The sequence below is a fragment of the Punica granatum genome, chromosome 3, assembly GCF_007655135.1.
Source record: "Punica granatum isolate Tunisia-2019 chromosome 3, ASM765513v2, whole genome shotgun sequence".
In the NCBI taxonomy this organism is placed as follows: domain Eukaryota; kingdom Viridiplantae; phylum Streptophyta; class Magnoliopsida; order Myrtales; family Lythraceae; genus Punica; species Punica granatum.
The window spans coordinates 15891973-15915414 of NC_045129.1; the positions used below are offsets into that span (position 1 = coordinate 15891973).

Sequence of the window (23442 nt, forward strand, 5' to 3'; positions counted from 1 at the left end):
TTTAAATATTTTATTTTTGTAATTATATGTATACAACGTGACCATGTCGGAAATTAGAGTTTATCGGACGGTCAACTAATGGTTATCTCGACGACTCGAAATTCGTATACTAAAGCATTCGGCAAATTTCTAGTTAACCTAAAATTCTACATACGGGGTAATCGGGACGTTAAATTTGGCTAAATTAAATCACTGGACTCTTTTAAATAAATTGTACGAACTGATTAATAATCTGTAATCGCATCGACAGTTCAAGAACTGTTAGTCATGCCCTTTTCAAAATTCACAATTTCAAAAGCACCGAGATACGTACAACGTAATCTTGATTTTCATACACACACATATTTACAGATTCAAGGGCATGATTACTGGTTCTTGTCCTGCCGTCACTCTAGTGTAGGTTTGTGTTAGAACGGGGTTAAAACATGGGAAAACGTATTAATCACAAACTCGGCATAATCAATATGGGCAAATAGTCAAGTAGAAGGTTAGGTTTTGGGTTTTAGGTGAAAACACTCTTAATCTGTAAAAGCCATATTGCCACGATACAGAATAATCTAAAAATAACCCACACACTCGAGACTCGACTACAGACGTCATGTCTATCGGGTCCGTTTTAAATAATGCCGAATGCTACGTACCCTATCCATCACCCCTTTTGTCTGTTTTAAGGTAGGATTTGTATGCCAAGATATCTCGGTTAATAATCAGTTAATTCACGTAAATTCGACGATAACAAAAAATCCCATTGTTTGTTTATTTGAGTTTGCTTGATTACATTTTGCACTTGTTTGTTATGCGGATCGAGTCCGATCCTTTAGGACTCGATTCACACTGGGTCCAACGCCCTAACCGTCGATCACGGGGTCCAATCCCCCCATACACCGAGTGTGCATTTAATTTAATTTTCGGTTTTTTCCAAACCATACGGTGAGAATGAGTGAAATAATGGCCGAATGCGAACCGACCGGGATTTAGTCATTGTAGTTTGTCCTTTATTTATTTGAGAGAACAATGTAAAGGTTTATGATGTATATTTATTCATGTAATAATTCCGGTCGGAGAGCAGACGGTTCAAGTGTCTCTTCGAATTTACGGTGTCAAAACGGGCGAGTCGAATGCAACCCTAAATCATGCGGTAAATAAATAAAATAGCAAGTCTAGCAAGCTAGAGTATCGAAAGGGCGTGTGGGATATAAGCTCACACGTAATAGAACCCCCGAATTCGGAATTTTCGGTTCCGTACAGACCATTGCCTTAGCATCTTAGGTGTACCCCGTAACCCTAGACCCGGGTAACTTGCCGGCCCTCGACTTTCGGGTCGTAAAATGGCAAGTGGCGACTCCTTCTCACGTGCGTCCGTCGCGCGTCCCCGGGAAGGTGGACACTCCTAAGCCGCGTTGCATTTAGGCGCGCGCATGCGTGCCCCGACGAGACGAAATTCGGGTGCGCACAGCTTGGCGACTCCACTGGGGACACTTAGAGGGTTTGGGCTCGTTCCCGCTTGCTTTGTTTGCTTGTTTATTTATCGCTTTCCGCAATTTTTCGCTTATCTACTTTACGCACTTTTATTTCCCGCACACGCATTGCATATCATACTACCTTATAGGTACCTATGGGTCGCGTCCCACAACCGATAATAGGAACACAGGTTAGATAGGGGTTCCGAGTAAGGGTACGTCGCACGGTTGGACGGTCGATTAGGCCCCCAAAGATCCCCGCCCAATTTCAAGGAATTGACACCCTTGAGTTGGGAGCCCCCATCCTTACGTAGCACGGTCCCTATAGCACTAAAACCATGCATTCTGCAGGAGCTCCATGCCATCCTCCAACCCGGCTTCGACGAACAGTCCATCGAGTCGGCCTGCGTGCCACTTGAGTCTTTTCTATTTCAAGAGCGATATACCTTGTAATTTGTACTAAGCCGTGGGCATTTACTTTTTTCGCATACATGCATCATCTGTTTTACAAAATTAGGGTGTCATTCATATGGATGAGTCCTAAGTCAGTCTTCCTTTCGTCTTGGTAAGAGACGCCTTGCTCGGCCTCTTGAAGTCCGTCAACACACGAGGGTCCCACCGAGTCTCTACAAACCAAGACCGGCACACCTGTCAGGACATCCCCATTTCAGGCACAGCCACCATAGTCGACCTCACCAACAACATGATTGATCACTTTCACCGATAAGCTGCTGAGAAAGATGAGGAACTGATCGGCCAACCACAACCTCAGAGGGAGCTCGCTCAGACCCACTACAGAAATCCAATGCCGCGCTCGCTCAAACTTCGAGTGTGATGGAAGACCGGCTTAGGGCTTTATTTTACAAAATTTACATTGTACCTTGAACCTTTTGAGTCAATGTGAATGATAGCATTAGTTTTGGAAAACTCACGCATCGCATGCATCCTACTCATTTACTATTTTGCATAACAGCTAACATCTCACCATACAAGTGAGTGAAGACCTCCTTTGCAGGTAGACCAACCGCGGCCTTCACCCTTCCTCCACGGCAAGGGGAGTCGTGGCCCAAGGGCCGATCCACCTTCATTGGCAGAGCTAGCTTCTCACTAATCCCATGCAACCAAGCGTCATCGCGTGATCGTGCACACGTCTCTTCGCGCAACTGAGCACATCCACCAGCACAACCGAGTGCATCCTCCCGCTTCGTGCGAGCATGCCTTCACCTTACCCATGCACACGCCCCGGCGCGCTCGCACGATGCCTATCAGGCTAGTTCGATCCCCTGCGCCCTTGAGTTAAAATTGCGAACATAGTTTGCTCTTTCATCGTTCCCCTTTTCCCATTGCAGGAAATAACCGACAAGAAGGCAACATGAATCCCAAACGACCACAATCGAGACAGGAAACACTTCTCTGCTACCTCCTTGGACTCCAAACACTGAAGACCGACCGTCCCTCCACGAAAGATCACAGGCGACAGCTCCAACGAACACAGCATGTCCCAGCCCACCCGCCACGAAGCTTCTAGCACGATCACACTGCCGATCGAAGAATGGGCCCAACCCACCCTCCGCTATGGCCACCGACCTGCTACCGGGGCAACACATACTCTCATTCAAATGCTCTTTTACTTTTATTCGCATTTCCAAACAAACTCTCGGCATGAACAAACCATTGAAGGGGCACTTGACTAGAAGTGCGAAAAACTCTCAAGCTAGAAATGACAAGTCTTGAGGGCTCCAAACACTTCGTAGCGGGCTGAAACAAACAACCTAGCATAGTCAGCTCGTCAAGATCCGCTATCGCCACAGCACGATCCAAAGTGGTTCAACTAGATCAATTAGCATTTGAGGCTCAAGCAGCGGTGGAAGCAATCATCGGTGGCCACACGACCTCTCAAGGTACTCAAATTGACTCAAAGAACCATGCGGTTATTTACTGAAGGCTGAACTAGGAAGATGATGATGTTGTCTCCTCCAAGCGTCAGCCCAAATCCCCTCGTGAAGGGGACTCTGAAAAGATACCTAATGACATGCCTTCACTGATTTCAGTTCCCCTTGAACTAGCTGCGGTTCTTTCTCCGAAGGATATCCAACATCTGGTGGCGGAGCCAAGGTGATGCAAATTGTAAAATGGCAACAACAGAGGCTTTCCCCATCTAAGAAGATTCTGAGTCGACCTATGCAATGAGATTCTTCAAGCTAAAGTGCCCCACAAGTTCACTCCTCCTCAAATCACTTTGTATGATAGGAAAATAGACCTGATGAACCATGCTTGCTGCCACACAGCTTCTCTCTTAGGAAGAAGAGTGTCAGAGCAAGTGCATTGCTCATGTTCCCAGAAACTCTCATTGGAGCCACGATAGATTGGTTTCACTCTTTACAACCTAGCTAGATGACAAGATTCAGGCTGCTGAAGGAGTTGTTCCTACCAAGATTCGCAATCATGTGACAGGTGAAGGGGAACATTACTGAGTTGTGTTGTCTCTCGCAAGTATACGGGTCATGCAAATAATAAAGAGGTGAGTCGAGTATCGTTCCCACGGGGAATTGATCTAATAATTTTGCTAATCACTAAGATTATCACACCCTAATAATAGTCAAGCCAATCAATTAAAGAGATATAAGATTAAAAGACAACGAACTAACTAACAAGATACTATCTAATTCAACTATTGGAAATCAATGATGAGGAAGCCTAGGGGTCTGGATTTCCCTCGATGTTTCCATAACTACACTCATACTCTCCCTTGTTGCTCTCAAATGATTACAAGTTCTATCTCGAGATTCAATGATCACACTTAGGTATCTTTCGAGTTGCCTAGAAGATATATATATTTGAATCAACTCCCTATGTTTTTATGGGAATCACAATTCAAATAGATGTATCAAGCACCAATCCCAACCAAGGGTACCTAAGGCGAGTAAATATATTCCTATCTATACCCGCGAATTAACTCAACTATCGACTAATAGAGGTCGAACAAAGGCTATTACATTCCCTATCAAAACCATAGCTTACTCCGTCGAGTTTGCCAAGATTATTCGATCAATGTAATTGATGACCAAACAATCATTCGCATGAAGAACAAAATAGTACTTATATTCATTCAACAACAACTTAGAAGATAGGCATATGGTTAACAAACACCGAGTTCCATTGATACCCTAGAGTAAGAGTTTAGCTCATGGCTATGAAGTTCATCAACCCAATAAAAGATATTATTCCAACAAGAGAAAAGAAGAGTTGAAAAGGTGAAGAAAAACTCGAAGAAGTCGATGTCTCGACTTGTGCTCGGGTTCTCCTCCTTGTGGTTGTAACTGGTTGCTCCTTCTTCTTATCTTCTTGGCTGAGCAGCTCTGTTTTCTCCTATGTTCAGCTCTCTTCTGCTATGTTCTTTATTTTTTTTTGGTACTTTTTTGTTCCAGCCTTCTGCTCCCCTTTTTAAAGGCAGCTCTAGCCTTCTTTCATAAGGAAGTATTCAACAGCCTTTCCTCTTCCAATTTGCTCTAAGTTGCAACTTAATGAATGAAGACAAGTGTGAGTTTTTGTCTTCTTTTCTTCCCAAGTTGGCTCATGCATTAATTATTGGCTTATTTCTTTGTTTTTTCTCCTTAATTGAGGAACTTGGATAAGATGTGTCCACTTGTGCTTGGAAGGGGTCTCACACTTGATAATCTTTATCCTCAAAGTCGGTTTATGGGATGGAAGGTGACAGACCAGTGAGAGTTGCGACTGCTGAATAAAATAGTCGCAACTCCACACTTTCTGCCATTGCCTTCCAAAGCTGAGTTGCGACTTCCTAATTGCTGGAGTTGCAATTTCGGCAAGTGCAACCACGATCTATCATTTCGATGCCCCGATCAAACACAAAATTATATCGCCATGAGTACCAAAACTAACACAATACGAGCTAAAGATTAAAGACTTTCTAAGACACTAAACTCAGCCTAAAAACTATCAAAAATACCAACGACATCGAAGACTTTAGCAACGAATTCATGCTCAATTAGGAACAAAATAACTCTAATCTAAAGAGTTATTAAGTTGTTCTCCGTGGAGCAAAGGAAGAAAGAATCCACTTGCGACTGGTATGATTGGTCTTTCAAGGCCTCGACTGAGGTGAAAGGGTTGACACAACGTGAGGCAATGGCTGCCTTCTGAAGGGGCTTCAGGGATGAGGACCTCGAGAAGAGCTTAGTCACCAGACCACCAATCAGCGTCACTGACATCTCTGCTCATGTGCAAAAGTTCATGACTATCGAGTAGTCCATCTTGACATGGAAGTAGAAGGAGCACGTGGGTGAAAAAAGAAAGGAACCTCATGAAGGCAGGTCCGGTGAAAAGCGACCACTCTTCCAATTTGAGAAGTTAACACCCCTCAATGCACTAAAGGTGATTATCTCCAAGAAATGGAGCGACTTGGTCTAGCGAAGCCCTTACTATTGATGTGTAGACCCAAATTTCGTCTCGTCGGGGCCCACGTGCATGTGACCGATCGCACGAGTAAACAGTGTCCACCTTCCCATGGGACACATGACAGACACCAGTGAGAAGGAGTCGCCACTACCTATTTACGACTTGGAGATCAAGGGCCAGTAAGTTGATGAGGTCTAGGGGTATGAGATACGCTTAGTTTGCTAAGGCATTGGTCTTATGGAACCAGGGGTTCCAAATTCGGGGGTTCTATTACGTGCGGGCTTGTATCCCGTATGCCCTTTCAATACTCTAGTTTGCCTAGGGCTTGCCATTTTTAATTATGCTACCGCTTGGTTAGGCTTCGCTTATATTGCTCGGTTTGCCATTGTAAATTCGTAAAGAAGGTCAATTCAGGCCACGAGCCCTAAAAAAGGAGTAGGCCCATGTGTTAAGATTTCAGCTCGCTATCCTCGCATTACGGTTTGTCTGACCATAGTGGTTGATTCCCCACATGGGCCGAAGCTGCGAAACATTGTGCTTACTCATCCTAGGAGTCATAGACTGACTTGACTAGCTTCAACTCTTAGACCATTCACTCACCAACTAGGATCCTCACATGAATGAATTTACAAATGAATATCCTTACACCGTTCTCTCAAATAACAATAAAAAACACAAATTACAACGATTAGACCCTACTCGGTTTGCGTTTGCCAATATTCCGCTTAGGCTCACCATGCATTTGGGAAGACCGAAATCGAAAATTAAAGCGACATGGGCTCATGAGAGCCGAAGATTGGGTTTGACTGGACCGATGGATCCCAGGAGAATCATAGGGTCCTCAAGATAGCTGTGGGACAGGTCGAGCTTTCGAATGATTGTCTAACCTCATTTCACGCGTCTCGACCCAAGTCATCCTCCACATGGATATTACTCGGGTCGAGACAATGACTCAAGGCAAGACCCCATATCGCACTCGGGTCACGCGTGCTCGGTGTGTGGGGACGTTGGATCACGTGATCGACGGTGAAGGGGCGTTGGATCCCATGTGCATCGTATCCTATGGGCTCGGGCTTGAACCGCGTGAAAACAGACAAAACAGATAAAAGTAGATCAAGACAGAAGAAAACAGACAAATTATGTGTTAATATCGGATTTACGTGATACAAATTATGAATTGAGGTTGCTTGGCAAAGAAGTTCCCACCATAAACAAACAAAGTGAGGGTGATGTATTCAATGTGATTGATCTTGGACCGCCCTGGGAGGGTATGTAGCATTCGGCATTTTCTGAAAAGGGAACCTGACAGACACATAGTCTATTGTCAAGTTCTGAATGTGCTGATTTTAAGTTGTTTTGTACTATGACAATGCGGGTTTAACAGATTATGACAGAGATATGGTTTGGCATGAAACCTGAAACCTAAGGTTCTACCTAACCACTTTCTAATGTTTAATTAAGTCAGGAGCATGGTTAGTCAAGTCTTGTGTTTTATGATGGATATGTCCGATCTCAATACCCGAATCTATGCTAGAATGACAAAAACACTTCGGTCAGGTGAAGATGGCTATACGGATGAAACCTGTGCCTGAACAAATTGCCTTCCTTCACTCGTGACTCGAAGTATTTCAATCACCCTACCGCCTAGGGTGTCGGTGGATCACGAATCGGTGGTCATGCCTTTGAGCAGGAAAAATGCGTAAATGTGCATGTGAAAAGTCGAGACCACGTGACACGGACTATTGAAAGTCGATAGCCGGTGTCGACCGATCCCTAGGGTCCGTTTGGGTCGTTATGACCCCGAAAGAATCGAGAAACCAATCGCTCCGCCCGAAAGTAGTCTAAGAAGAACTCATGCACCCCGACTTGAGCCGCCTCAAATTGGGCCTAGACTCGAGTCAAGACACACGAGTGCTCCCTAGATGTTCATGCTATACGTGTCACGTGTCGGGGCGCTTTTGAAATTGTCAGTTTAAAAAAGGCATAATCGACCCTTCATGAGCCGTCGACGCGATTACAGGTTAATAGCCGATTCGTGCAATTTATTAAAGAATCAAGTGAGTTAATTAGCCAAATGAAACGTCTCAATTACCCCATGTGTGGAATTACTAGATTAATCTAAATTTTGCCGAATGCTTTAACTTTGTGGGTTTTAGATAATTAGACAGATCAAGAATTGACCGCCTGAATCGAATCTTAATGCCCGATCATTTTAATTAACGGAAACGACTCATGGCATGGGGACTGAGATGGGTCCTCGAAGGCCAAGAGAATCCGGTCAATGATGGCTGAGACACTCTTGGACCCTCGTGGGCCTGAAATAGTCACCGATACACAAATTCATGCCAATTACTCAAAATTAACGTGTGATTAATCATTGGAAACATAGTTCAAATTGAGGAAAGGAGGCCGCTCTTGACCTGTCAGAGGCTCTCAGCCACTTCCCCTAGGGATTGGCTGAGAAGCTTCTTGACCCAACTCGGGTTTTGAGTGGTCTCCTTAGCCCGATTTTACTCATTTCTCGCATGCATCAAACATCAAACATGACAATAACAAACATATACGAATGTGTCGTCATGATCTCAAGAAATGCAAATGAACATTCAAACATACGTAAAGACATGATATTACTCGAAATAAATAAAATGACATCGACTCATGAAGCGAGAAAACATAAAAATACGAGAAACAACTAATTTCGAGGAGAAAAAAGCCCCCATGGACCCGATTGAGCGAAGAGAGCTCTCAGCCTTCTCCCATGAGAAAGGGTTGTGAGCTCCCATGGCTCACCCGAGCCATGGTGGTCTCTTCCATCTTGATCTTAATCACTTCCCATCATGCTAATGTGTATTACAACATTATTCAAGCATAATAAATGAAATAGAAATGTATTAAACAAAAAACGTGCATATAGTCGGTCAGGGACCTCCATATCACCCCACAAAACTCGAAAACTAAATGTCTTAACCCCTCTAAGGGTTAGAAGAGTATTATGCCTACGCCTTGGATGTGGAAATGAGTTGGAAAAACTCTTGAAAGAGGAAGTAGCAACTCTGGACAGTCAGTTGCTTAAAGCGACCCGAGAAGTCTAAAGGAGCACTCGGCTTGCAAAGGGAAGATGGTGCAGGTACAACAGCTTGGCATAGTGGTTCAGCCTTGTTAGAAGACCCCTAAACACGGTTGGAGGTGGCCCGATTATGAATAGTAACCCGGAATTTTTTTGGGCTGTCTTCTCTTAGAGCTCAGGTTGCAGTGGGGATTACTGTCGTTGTTCTCTATAGGAGCCGGTGGACCAAAATATGGTGCTAATAACTGAAAAAAGATGAGTCTTTGGGCAAGAATTTAGATCAGTATTGTAGATTTCACAAGGCATGTGGCCATGACCCTAAGCGTTTGTCATACGCTCGAGTTTAAATTGAGAAGCTGATCCGACAAGGACACATCGAGTCCTTTGTTCAAAGCTAAGGATCCTTTCATGGATAGAGGGACAAAGGTGAGGACACTCTACAATGGATGATTAATTAAGATACTAAGCTATCATTGCAGTTCATAATCTTTCATTTTTGCTTGTAGGGATATTTTGGGATGAATGCTTTTATGGTTATTGTGATTAATGAGCACTTATTTTAATTGTGAGGCTTGTGTTATTGTTCACTAACTCTTTATGGACAAAAAAGTGACGCGCTTAAAACATCTCTCTTCGCTGGGTGACTATGCTTTTGAGAACGATTACGCCCGATAACCAAAGGCCAAACTCGAAAACTAAGGGCCTCTATCAGGCCCAATAACCAAGGGCAGAACCCGATAACCTAGGGTCTCGATTGAGTTTGATAACCAAGGACTATATCCCGATAACCAAGGGATGAATAATATTCGATCATCGAGGATGGGGCGACACCTGATAACCAAAAGACTAAGCTAAAATGAGTCCGATAACCAAGGACAACATCCCAATAACCAAGGGATGAACAACGCTCAATAACCAAGAGCGGAGCCTTCCTTCACTGAAGCGACAATGCTCAATAACTAAGAGTGGAGCTTTCCTTCGCAGAAACAAGAATGTTCGACAACGAAGGATGAAACCTTCCTTTGTGGAAGCGATAACATCCGATAACCATTGGTGGATTTTCTTTTGACAAGACTGAACAAGTCGTACAAAGTCTATCTTCGCGCCAAGACAATGCTTACGACATAATGACGACAGTTATGAATTGATATACTTCCTACAACCTCTCGAGCTCACGGGAGTGGGAGGTTATGTTAAGAAGCAAAAAATTAAGGGCCCGTTTGGTTTGATGAAATGATTTTAGAATCATGATTTTGATTTTAACTCTACCCACTACACAACAAAAACACATGTTTTCCAAGTCAAATTTATAATACCATCTCATTTTTCCTTTTCCACAATCAAAATCAAAATCAAAATCAAAGTTACTCTAACTCTGAAACCAAACGCACCCTAAGTTGACCCATTTGGTTCGATTTACCATCTCGAACCCACTTTAATACACTCAAATCGGTAATTAAATTCTATTAAGGATATTTCTCTATCTACATCTCTTGTACTCTATTGATATCATTGATATACCTTTTAGATATTCTACGATGTTTAATCAATATTCTTATGAGATATTATGCTATCTCTAATTATATATTTGGCAAGTATATCTACTTGTTGTATGCAATTTAATATTTGATATAGAATGCGATGTCCTATTAAAGATTTGCTACAGTATCTATAAATACCCTACATGTATTACTCTTTCTAAGCACACTTTAATTTAAGTACCGGAGAGGGATCGAGACTCCCTCGATCATCCCCTTTTATAGGTTGTTCGTGTGGTGTTCATGGAAGCTCGAGGCTCGTGACTTGCACATTATCAAGACCCAATTATTCATGACCCCAACAATTAGAAAATTGCCTCCCAAGGTATATGGAACTCCTCTAAAATCCTCCTATTTTATGAAAAGAATTATCCAAACAAGGGGATTTTGAACACTTCAAAATCCTTGCCCTCCAAAAGCCTCCGTACGCCCAAAACCTTCAATCTAAACATAGTTTTCGACAAGACCAAGGTTATATATCTCACCAGTGATATAGAGGTTTAATTTTAAATTATGGTATAATATGCGCTTGTAGAAGGACGATGATGAGGAGGAACATTCCTCAAACTTATAGTACTTGCAACTACGACACTCTTAGGAGGAGGAACTGCAGTTCCCAAAGCAACAGTCGTCCCAGTTTCTAATTTTTCTTATTTTTAAATTAATTCAAGTAAAGTTTCATTTCTAATTTTTCTTATTTTTAAATATAAATAAAATTTTCCAAATTGAGGGAAAAAATACTTAGATAAATTAATTCAAGTAAAGCGTTTTTCTAATTTTGTTCTTTTTAAATTAAATTAGATATAGAAGTAAATATTATTTAGATATTTATCTTCCTAACCCTATATCAGTAAATATTTATCTTTGTAACCTTATTTATTTTATAGATTTTGACATTTTTAGCCCTATATCAATAAATATTTACATTTCTAACCCTATTTATTACATATGATACGATTTTATATGATTATAATAATGGAGAGAAAGAAATCATATACTACAGAAATTTGATAAATTGAATAATATTATGTTACAATCCACTAGCAAATCTCTTCCAAGTAAAATGAATAATATTATGATGTCCGTATTTTGTTAAACCCAATCCACATTTTCTTTTTCTAATCTCAAATGAAGAAATATACTTTTCTTTCTTTATTAATCTTCATATAGGCATATTACATATGGATTTTTTTACTGCCCACAACAAAAGAATTTGTCAAACTTCTTTTCTTTGATATACCTTCCCAAACCTCGATAATTTTTGGAGTCAAGATTAAGTTAGGATAGGAAACCTGTTACAAACTTTGATACGAGCAAAGCAGCGGAATCGCACTATAAATATTTGAGAGTAAGAGTCATTCTTCACAATTATGTGAACAAGTTCATCCATCGATTGAGATCATGTTAGTAGTTTCTTACCGAACATGACAAAACTTGACTTGAAATACTTATGATCGTAGAGTCGTAAATAATGTTTTGCTTTATGGATCAGACGATTAAAAAGGCTTTTGTATTTTTAAGGGGAGATGAGTAGCAAAGTGATTTCGCAATTTTCAAATTATATATTTGTCAAACTTGTTCAAATATTCAAATTTATTTTTTATTTTTATTTCTCTTAATACATTTCATTATATAAACCAATTCTCTTTTACCTATGTATACTAATTATTTGTCTGTGCTTTGCACTGGTTGTTTAGATAAAAATTATTTCGCAATACCAAATTGATATTGAAAATTAATTCAATTTTTGTCCTATTTATTTATGTGTATTGACAAATGTGAGTATGGTGCGTTCTTTGGAATGTATTTAACTTAAAAAAAGTTAAAAGGAGATCATGTATGATATATATTGGGATTAATAATCAACTGTCAATTGACAAAGTCAATATCCCACATTCAATAAATCAAAAAATTGAAAAAGATAGTTTGATGTAATAATTATAAATCTTGATGTTTTAATATATACGCATTTGAATATATATATATATATATGAAATTAAGTTTATGATTATATAAATAGTTACTCCAATTAATATTTACTCATATTAACCTCATATAAGAAAAATTTATATACACTTATAGATATGATAAATTTTTTAAAAAACAATTGACTATATTTCATTTATTTAAATTCTAAGATTGAATTTTTTTAATATTTACCCATATTAAGTGCATGGGAATAAACCTTATATATGTTGATAGATATATAGATATAAAGCATATGATGAAATTTTTAAAAATAATTGACTATATTTTATTTACTTAATCCGAAGTTGGAATCTTTTTTAACAATATGTTATTATTTATATTACAATAAAATTGTAGATTACATTAAAATAATTTTTCATAATTTATTTTCTTACAATATTCTATTTAGGTATAGCATTTAATGCATTATTAAATATAAAATTTATATTTTCATTACATATAGTATTTATTAAGATATTGACCTTCCTAATGCTATATTATTTATACATTTACCTTTTTAACCATATTTATTGTCTTATTGTCATGTCTAAATATATACTATTTATTTGTGCGTGCTTTGCACGGATTATTTAGATAAAATTTGTTTTGCAAGGCTGTCGTTAAGTGGTCTTAAGCGACTTGAGGGTTAGGTTAGTCAGTGTTTGTTTGGAACTTGAAGAAGTCGCCACCCCACCATTTCAAAGTGGTCGGTGAGCCAGCTTATGAACTTGTTTGTTTGACTCGGTCTACGAACCAATGACCTGGGGGCTCTTTTTACGGGAGCAGAGACCCATGAACCAATAATCCACCCTTTCCGTACCCTCCTGGGCTTTTAACTTTGTAATACATTTTAATTTACGTCCAATTGTTTCGTTCTAAGTTCAGGGTCGTACTTCACTTATATACATGTATGTACAAGTTACATCACACCTGTGTAATGTACCCATACGTCTCCAATACATACATCTACGTGTACATCCATCCATTTATACATGATTACATACACATCCATCCACATACATTTACATTCATCCATCATTCATTCGATTGGGCCTCAAATGGACTTTGGTGATTGAAATAAGCCTAGTGAGCCTACAAAATGGTCTAAGTCCAAAAAAGGAAAAATAAGAATAAATTGGGCCTATAGCCCCTACCAATGAAAAGCCTATATAATTTTGACGTAAGTCTACTCATTTTATTCCTACTTTATCCTAGTTGTGCATAAAATCATATATCCATGATTAATCAATTTTATTCCCCTAAAATTCTACAAAAATTCCTATCCTTCAAGGTCTAAGGACCTTCAATTTTAACCTATGACTCAATTAGTGAGTTATTCCACTTAAAGCCCACGAAATCAATATTATCAAATATACATGATTATCCATTTTTTTATCTTTATTAATCACTATTCACACGAAAAATGAGTTTTTCCTTAAATTAATCCCTCAATTAATTCCATGAGGGACTCTATCCGGTTTATTAGTCCTAAGCCCTTATGGTTCTACCCTCAAGGTTAGGGCTGGCAATATTTCACACGACACGGAGTTAAACGGGTTTGGGTTGGACGTTTTTGATAATCTGTCTAAACAGGTCCAACCCATTTAAACACGGTTAATAAGCGTGTCTTACTGGGTTGAACTCGTGTAACCCGATTATACACGATTAAACCTGTTTATTTAGACATGTTTAATCGTGTTACTATAATCGTGTAACCCGTTAACCCGTTTATGTATAGGAATTTACCAAAATATCCTCATGTAACCCTAAGTTCCTAAGTCCCTAACATAATTTCATTTTCTTTCTTTCACCAAATCCAACACAGTACAACCGCACTTCCACTTCTACTTCTACTTCTCTACTACCCTCCCTCAGATCTCATCTGCGATTTGATTTTCTTCTTCTCATCCATCAATGGCGAAGTTCTGCTTCTTCACTCTCATTACTTTCCTCTTCGTGCACCTTGCATTGTCCGCAGATATGCCTCAGATCTCGCCCTCCCCTGCTCCCAAGCTCACCGCCAACTCCACTCCCACAATCTCCCCTTCGAAGCCCACTACTTCGTCGACTCCCGCTCCTGACAATGCGCCTCACGGCTCGATCTCATCCTCGCCGTCGCTGCCGCCGTCGGATGTGGCTCCCGCATCTTCCCCGTCCACATCCCCCTCCCTTCCATCTCAATCTCCGTGTTAACATGTAAACATGTCGTGTTAATGTATTCGGGTAAACGAGTTAATCGAATAAACAAATCGTGTTAATGTGTCCAGGTAACCGGGTTGATCGGATAAATAAGTCGTGTTAACGTGTTCGGATAACGGTTATAATCGTGTCGTGTATACGTGTACATATTATGACACGTTTCAATAAATGAGTTTAAACGTGTCTAAACGGGTTGACACGGATATAAACATGTCGTGTACGGGTTTCCAAAATATGACCCGTTTAATAATCGTGTCGTGTACGGGTTATGACTTTGATGATACGAACCCGTTTAGACACGACACGTATAAACACGACACGACACGAATTGCCACCCCTACTCAAGGCCACATAGACCTTCCTATCAACCGGACACATAATTAGTGTCTAATTAACCCTTAAACCCATGAATTGAGGTCCTATGTACGTGATTAATACCAACTGAAACTTCGATTTTCCAATTTGACCACAAATTGACCCTTATAAACATTTACACATACTCGGCCACACACATACACTCACTGACTGTACGATTACACAAAATGGACCCCTTAACACCAAATTGACACCAATAGGACTAATTCCTAGGGTCGAGTCCTTAATTAAGCTAATTTCACCTATATTGGACATGATTAAGCTAAAGTTGACCCTAATTACACCTAAAGCCCACTCGACCACTCTCAACCGAGACAAACAGAGGAGTCATTCATTAAATCATGAGACAACTGGAATAAAATGGGCTAATTGGACCATATCTAAGTCTAATCACGTAAATTAACACTAATGGACACAATTAACATGCCAAAAATCATCCAATTAAACCATCTAAGCCTAACGACCAGCATAAACTAAAATTACAGAATGTAAAACACTTCCCGTTTGGTTTCAAAATTTTTTTTAACTCTACTCTATTTAACTCAACTTATTTTCAATTCAACAATACAATTATTACTTTTTCATTTTTCTTCAACTTTTTTAACAATTTAATTCAATTTTTATTACTAAATTCTCTTAATTATTAATTACTTTTTTCATAATTCAACAATACAATCATCACTTTCTCTCAACTATTTATTACTGTTTTCACAATTCAACAACACAATCATTACTTTCTCTCAACTATTCATTACTTTTCACACTTTTTATCATAATTCAATAACACAATCATTACAAACCAACTAAAACCAAAACTCAACTCTAAAACCAAGCACAACAGTCAATTCATGGTTCAACCGACGACATTAACCGAATTAAGACTAATCGTGGTATGGCTGAACAGTAATTAGTCCAATTCTACACTAATTAAGCAACAATCAACCCAAATTGCCGATAAAGGTTTCGGCCAACCCCCTATCAACCTGTAATCGAGTGCAAACATTAAATATTAAGCTGAGTTTGAGTCCTGTTAGCATGATACTACTCAATTAATCTTAAAATAGGCACTAATCAAGCGTAATTAGCGACCTATTAGCATCTACACTTAGAAAATGAGGAAAATAAGTGTTCATCGACCGAAATGCAAGCTAAGAGCTTGACTTCGGGTCCGACCAGAGGCTATAGAGCCTTTCTACCTTTGTTCAACTCAATGTTTCGGATCCACCGGGCTTCCAATCGTCGAAATCGAGCTTAAGCTCACAAATCTTACTATATATATATATATATATATATATGAAATAAGGTGTAATTAATGGTTTTTGGGGTATTATGGCAAAGTCTCAACTCATTAAGTTGGTAAAAAAGTCCTTTCTTCAGAAAATACCCCCATTTATAGGCAAAAGGGAGTCGGGAATTAATTTGCAATTTATGAAACCTATTGGGGTCAAAATAGAAAGATTTTTGAATTTTTGAAAGTTCAGAAGCGCACAGGCTATCCGGAGAGCGCTAGCTATCCAATCCGGATAAGATAAGGCAGCTAGCGCTGGGTGGGGATACTATCCCCGCTATCGTACGTCAGCGCGGGTACTATCTGCATCTGCATCCTAAAATTTTTAGTTTGGCAGAATTTAGTTCAACTATTTTGAACTGGACTGATTTTGTAAAAAGTAATTGCATGTCCGTCCCCAAACTTATTAGAACTTCATTTACATCTTTCTTGAAGATTTCAAGCACATTTGAGCAGAGAAAAATTACCGTAAAAAATCATTGGGTCCAGAAAATAATGATTTAACTAAAAACACCCCGACATGAATATTTCTCACTATATGAGATATCGATTTCCCCGTCTCGAACCATTATCTTATTGAATAAATTAAGTGTATAAAAAGGTTTTAATCAGAGAAAATTAAGTTGTCATTTTCTATTGAAAATACGTGTAATTATGGTTTAAACTTAAGGTCTCCAAAGAGCACACGCCACGTTTCAAATTCGGTTTACACGTTTATCTATGAGGCATATGTAGAGTAATGCTAACTTATTTCTGCCAAACTCTTCCTCCGAATAGAGACAATGACATATGATCATGGTTGTCATAATCGCGATTCGAATCGTAGAATCGTACGATTCTACGATTCAAGGACTGGTGTACGATTCCGATTCTAACGGGTGAATCGGAAATGGCTGAATCGGTATGGAATCACGAGTTGGGTCGGTGAATCGTGGAATCGGTCCGACCCAGACGATTCCACAATTCGGCCCAAAGCCCTCAAAAATTGGGCGGCCCATTCACCTTGTCGGGTCGGATTCGGTCCTCCTCTTCCCCTTTCTCTTCTCTGCTCGAGAACTTCACAGAATCACAGCCCTAGTTGGAGAAGAACGACTCAGCTCTCCACTGATCTTCAGCCCCAATTTCTCCTTGTCTCGTGCATCTTGCTCGTTCGTCCTCGATTGCAGTCCTCCTCAATCCTCCGTTCTTCCCCTCCATTCGTTCTCTCTTCTGATTGCAGCTCAGCTCGTCCCCGATTGCAGCTCTTCTACTCTGGTTCAGTCGCTGAGGCGCAAGGCTCGTCTATTGAGGTGAGTCGAATCAGTCGATGCTACTTCTCTCAGTTCTTTGTGCTGTCTGTGGCTCTGTGCTAGTGTGACTGATCTGTGCCTGTGGCTCTGTGTGACTGTGTCTGTGTTGTTCTTGCGTGACTGGTCTGTGCCTGTGGCTCTATGTCTGTGTTGTTCTCGGTCTGTGCTGCCATTGCTGAAATTGAACGAAAAATCCTAAGTTAGGATTCCTAACTAAATTTAGGAAACTATAGATTCGAATCTTCGATGCTTCGGTTGCTCTTGCACAATTTGCTTGTTGAATGAATTGAATGCTTCCGGTGAATGTGGTTTTCTAGTAATCTTCATCGTGCATTTTATAGGATATGCCCTTGTGAGTCACTGCATTCTTCCCATGTCGTAAATTCTTACGCTTTGGATAATGAGGGGTTGTATAAGGTTATGCTGTCAATTTATTATCTTTATTATTGTTGAAAGTCACCCACTTTAGCAAGTACTTTCTTCTTAGCGTTGTTGTGCCACTCACATCTTAATTTAAGATGGCTCAAATCTTCCCAATCATATATGTTAAATGTTTTTCAGCTTGGTGCCCTATCTCGTTTTCTTGATATCTATATTTTGTATGAGTCACCAGTGAATTTGTCATTCTATGTTGGATTCGTTTTATGCTCTTTCTATTTTGTGTTTGTCACGCTTCTTTCCACTGGAATGTATGATCTACTGCTCTAGGCAACCGATTACTTATGTTGGTTTTTTGATAAAATGCAGGGTGAAGCCTGAGCTGGATAAAGCAGTTGTTGTTAGGAAGGACTGGAAGACATCATATGATATGATGTAAGTAAGAACAGAAAGTTCATATATATATATGATTAAATTTTGAAAAAAATTGACTATATTTTATTTACTTAAATTCTAAGATTGAATCTTTTTTAACTTATACATTATTATTTATTTTAAAATAAAATTGCAGATTACATTAAAACAAATTTTCATTTATATATTTTCTTTCAATATTCTATTAAAATTTTGCATTTAAAGCATTATCAAATATATAATTTATTTTTGCCTACAAATAGTATTTATTAAAGCATTGACCTTTCTAACTCTACATTATTTGAACATTTACCTTTCTAATCTTATTTATTATCTTATTGTCAAGTTTATATGAATCATAAGATTGAATCCTTTTTAACCCATTTATTATTATTTATTTTAAAATAAAATTACATATTATATTATAATAGCTTGCTGAATATTTCTATTCTTTCAATATTTCTATTAAAGTTTTGCATTCAAGGCATTATCAAATGTAGAATTAAATTTTTCCCAAAAATAGCATCTATTAAGGCATTGACCTTTTTAACCCTATATTATTTATATATTTAATTTTTTTAGTCCTATTTATTCTGTTGTTGTCGAGTTTATATATATATAGATTAGATTAGATTAGATTAGATTAGATTAGATTAGATTAGATTAGATTAGATTAGATTAGATTAGTGGGGTTAAATGACCCACTAAATTTTGAAAATTTTGATTGAAGTACCCATATCTACAAGTATGTTGATCGAGAGGTAAAACTGTCTGTCCTTTGCCTCTCTAGTCTCTACCTTGCCCTCTCCGGTCATCGGCCCTCTCTCGGCTGTTGGGCTTCTCCTCATCCGGTAGCCGGCCCTCTACCGGGGCCACCCGGAGGGCATCCTTTCCCGGAGCGTGAACAGATTGTCTCCGTAGCAGCATCTTCCTATGTTCCTGTCAAGCTCCAAATCTTCCTCAAATCACGGGACATTCAGCTCAGTTCGCTCACCTTCAGTCGGACAACACTAACCCCTATCTGACAAAAATCGATCTTGAGATCGCAGGAATCGAATTCGCCGTTTTGGGGTATACTTAGGATTCCCTCTCATAACTATTAATGATTCTCCGTCTGTCTGAATAATATGCTGGCTGTAGTTTGTTTAGGTGAGGGACAATGCTTGAAAGTTGGTTCCGAGATTTGTTTGTAGGTGATTGATTCTTGGGACACTTTGCTGCAGTAGCTGGTTCATTGCGATTGTCGAATAGACATGCTTGAGATGATCCTTGCACGTTCTTCTGCGAATAATATTGGGAAAATTAATGGATGTTATATCGGAGCACAAAGCGTTTCGAATCATTGTTGTGTTGGGTCTGTTCTGCTGCTATTGCTAAGTTGTTGAAAAAGTCATTACTCATAGGCGTATCCAAGGACATTTCAGGACCTTAGATGTCCTACATCCCAGACCACTTACTTGAAATGTGGGATCATGCTTCATCAGCACTTCTGACCATCTGGAGTATGGGGGTCAAGTATTGCTGTTGTTTGGCTTCGGTGGTGTGCTGTGATTAGTTGTTTAAAGGGTTGCATTGTGGTTGCTGAATTGATGTGGAAGTATTTGCTGATAGCTACATAAATATGGCACCTGAGAGGGCTCGGGTTAGCTGTGAAGTGCAAAAGTTCACGTAGGAGGAACGAGTAAGAGATATGAAAGTTCTATTAGGAAGAAGATCCCTATAGCTCAGCATGGTTTTGAGCTTCCTGATCCTCTTGAAACGTGGTTCATGCTAGTGATGGGGAAAGCGGGATCGATTTACTAGGGGAAACCGTTTGTCCTAGGTTGAGTTCTATATATGTTTATTTTTATTGCTCTAGTTTTAGATTTTGATTTTGCTTTAATTAATTTACTCCTTCCAACTATCTGATAGAATAACTGTTTATTTAGTAATTAGTGAAGGTTAGATTAGTCTCTATGGGAACGATAATCATATTCACTTTGTATTACTTGAGTGATACGTACATTTGTGTGCATGAATTGATTTTATTGCAACAGTGTTATAACTGATTAGAATATGTTTAGGATCGTTATTCGAGCCAATTTGTTTCTATGGTTGAATTATATCGATTGCTAAACACATTTCTCATGGGCATATCTAAGACATTCTATCACTTCAGAAGTCATTTAACCCTAGCATCTTACTTGAATTTGTAGGAACATAAAAAACTCTAAATAAAACATTAGAAGTTCTATAGGAGCATAGTGGGTAGATCATTATTTACGTAGAATTCGTTTATGTAGAGTTGGAGTATGCGAAGTAAATCAGAACTAGATTATAATTAAATGTACATATAAATGGTTCTTTTAGTCATCGTGAAGCATGTAATTAACACATTTCGAGGCATAAATCATGCTGACGATGTTTTAGATTTGGATTTTATAGTTTAATTTGGTTCATGAAACAATAACAATCCAAAATTTGTACAGACTCACATATGGCATCTTCCCTATCTGTAGATAAACATATGGTTTCTCAGGACGAGCTTAAATCAAGAATATTGTGAAGATATGATTTATAGCAGTGATTTGCTTAACTAAGATCATGATAAGGAGGTATGATATTTTTAAGGTTTGCTCAATATGATCTGTCCTGTCCTTGAATTGTCAAATCCAACTCTCACAATGCGTTGGATATTGTTGGACTCGACACTTTGCTCTGGTTCAATTGGAACATGTTAGTTACACTTCTGTTTCAGCTGTCAACTTTCAACTCTGTTTTGGACCTGAAATTATCTATTCTGTTCTGAAGTGGTGCCGAAACTTTTTGTTCTATTCTGGCATGCTTCCCCTGAACTTTCTAGGTTTCTCTGTTTCAGCCCTGTACTTTCAGCTCTGTTCTTATTTTGGTCCCTGGGGCGTTTTAAGTGTTAAATTTGATCCATGTGCTTTATTGGTTGTATTGCCATTTGTTACTCAAGAGGCCTCATAAAAATTAAATAGAATTTGGCAAACACTAGAAACAAATGAGCTAATGATTTAGGGCATCTCAATGGCTTTGAGGAGAATCCCAACTCCGGAGCATAATAAGACCTCTGAACTCGGTCTTTATTTCGTAGACTGATCAGTAAAAGAGAATGTGGATAGTTTCATCTCTCCTAGTTAATAATATAGATAATTAGGTGGCCTTAATATTAGTTTCCTTTAATAGGTTCCTGGTGATCTCCATGTAACGATGTAGGTATACTACCTGCTTTCACTTGCACAGAGGATGTTGATGAAATGAGTGACTGACTGAATGGTGCCTGTTGCTTTTCAGGTTAATCATACTAGAGATCTTTTAGTGGCGTTTGCTTGAAGTTTTATAGCGAAAACAATAAGAATGGAGGATGGCGAGGATGAAGCGAAGAAGGCACAGGTGATCGATGCTCGTGCGAGGAACATCAGTCACAATGTCCGCTGCACTGAGTGTGGAAGCCAGTCGATTGAAGATTCACAGGCTGATATTGCTATTCTCCTCAGGAAGGTCCCCTCTCCTGAGACCCACCTTTGTCTATCAGATTAGCAGTATACCTTATTGCTGCTTTTATTGCTTATAAAAATGAGGAACCATAGAGCAATTAAAAGAAAAATGATCATCAATGATGGAAGCAGGATCTGAAAGACATGTAAAGGGGTAAGACATTAAGTGAAATTTAGGCTAGCAATGGTTGGTAGAAATGAGAATTCTAAATGTGAAATCATGAAAGTTCATATAAAGATTTATTGAAACATTTTGAGTAGGAGTCTGCCCAGCAATAATTAGTTTTTCTAGTGTAGGATATGAGATAAACTATTAACTGGCATTGAGGTCACATTGGGAGGCTATTCGACTTAGTCCATATGCAGAAATGGTATGAAAAGTTCTGGAAAATGTTGTTCCAGTAAATGGCATTGCCTGGCGCATAAAATGAAAAGAATCCTCAGATGCTGCCTCCTCTTAGATTTACGAGTCCTTTTTACAGCTACTATGTTATAACTTCAAATTGTCATGATGGACTGCAATTCCTGATGCAGTTGATCCGCGATGAGATTTGTGCTGGAAAAAGTGACAAAGACATTTACAAGAAGCTTGAGGATGATTTTGGGGAGACCGTTCTTTATACCCCTAAGTTCGATTATCAGACTGCAGCTTTGTGGCTATCTTCGGTTAGTTAAATGTCATTTGTGGAAAAAGGTGGGGGGGTGGGAGAGGGGGTGGAAAGAAAACTTTTTCCTCCACTTCCTGCATTCCGTTTTGGTATTTTGATTGGTTATTGGTTTGGCTACAGCTGCTGGTTGCTGGAGGTGCTGTGGGGGTATGGGCTTTCCAAAGGCACAGGCAGAAGACGAATGTCCACGTAATGGCGCTGAACCTTGTTAGAGGTGTTCCATTGACAAGGAATGAGAGAGCAACCATGCTTGATCTTCTCACTCCGCCTCCCTCGCATCAAGGAACTCAAGGAAGTCCCTTCTCCTGGTGGAAGAAGTGGCGAGGCAAATGATCGTTTTGTGGAACATTCCAGTGACAATACCCTAAGGGCGGAGAAAATTATGGCTTTATTCGTTCATGAGATCAAGTAGCTCGCGGATATGCCCATGCTTTAGGTGCAGTATAAATCTATTATATGTATGTGACTTTGCCTCAGTTTTAGTCTATATAGTTAACATAGGGGAGTCGTGTTAATTTTGAGCACCGGGTATGTTCTGAATTTCTTTCTCCTCAGTCATGATGATTGAGCAATTATCTCTTATCATTGGGCTGGAGATAGTTGCCGTCTCTTCCCTCTAAAAAAAGTTATAGAATGACAATTTAGAGAAAATGAGGTTACTTTCCAGTATTAGTTTTTAGTGATTTTCAATGATGAAAGCAACCAATAAACAGAAGAGCGAGCTGTTGCCTTTGTAAATGGGAAACGATCCAAACAGATGTGGACAAAGGATCATTTGCAGGAAATTGCTGAAGCATTGGATTGTTAAGCTGTTAAGAACATTAAGGGAAAATATTATTTCTTCGATGAGTTGGGTCATCTTTGTGAGCTTTCCTTGCT

At 39.2% G+C, this 23442-nt stretch overlaps 1 protein-coding gene across 3 annotated transcripts; it reads left to right on the forward strand.

Moving 5' to 3' along the window:
• The first annotated feature begins 17202 nt into the window (after nt 1-17202).
• LOC116200749 (cytochrome c-type biogenesis CcmH-like mitochondrial protein) lies at nt 17203-23407 on the forward strand. 3 transcript variants are annotated; one of them, XM_031531631.1, is made up of 6 exons: nt 17368-17603; nt 18351-18416; nt 19186-19466; nt 21693-21899; nt 22430-22561; nt 22684-23407. In XM_031531631.1, exons 4-6 carry the CDS (start codon nt 21756-21758, stop codon nt 22894-22896), a joined length of 489 nt encoding a protein of 162 aa, XP_031387491.1. In that variant the 5' UTR covers nt 17368-17603; nt 18351-18416; nt 19186-19466; nt 21693-21755; the 3' UTR covers nt 22897-23407. The 3 variants fall into 3 exon arrangements, with proteins under 3 accessions (XP_031387489.1, XP_031387491.1, XP_031387490.1); XM_031531630.1 differs by lacking the exon at nt 19186-19466 and having other exon boundaries at nt 22684-23222; XM_031531629.1 differs by lacking the exons at nt 21693-21899; nt 22430-22561; nt 22684-23407 and having other exon boundaries at nt 17203-17603; nt 19186-19464.
• Nucleotides 23408-23442: the final 35 nt, after the last annotated feature.

What these genes read in the sequence shown, in the direction of transcription:
- LOC116200749 (XM_031531629.1), top strand. Translation starts at nt 17,218, where the DNA reads ATGGAATCACGAGTTGGGTCGGTGAATCGTGGAATCGGTCCGACCCAG. An exon ending in CGCAAGGCTCGTCTATTGAG is followed by an intron (nt 17,604 to 18,350) that starts GTGAGTCGAATC and finishes GATAAAATGCAG; the next exon opens with GGTGAAGCCTGAGCTGGATA. An exon ending in AAGACATCATATGATATGAT is followed by an intron (nt 18,417 to 19,185) that starts GTAAGTAAGAAC and finishes TTGCCTCTCTAG; the next exon opens with TCTCTACCTTGCCCTCTCCG.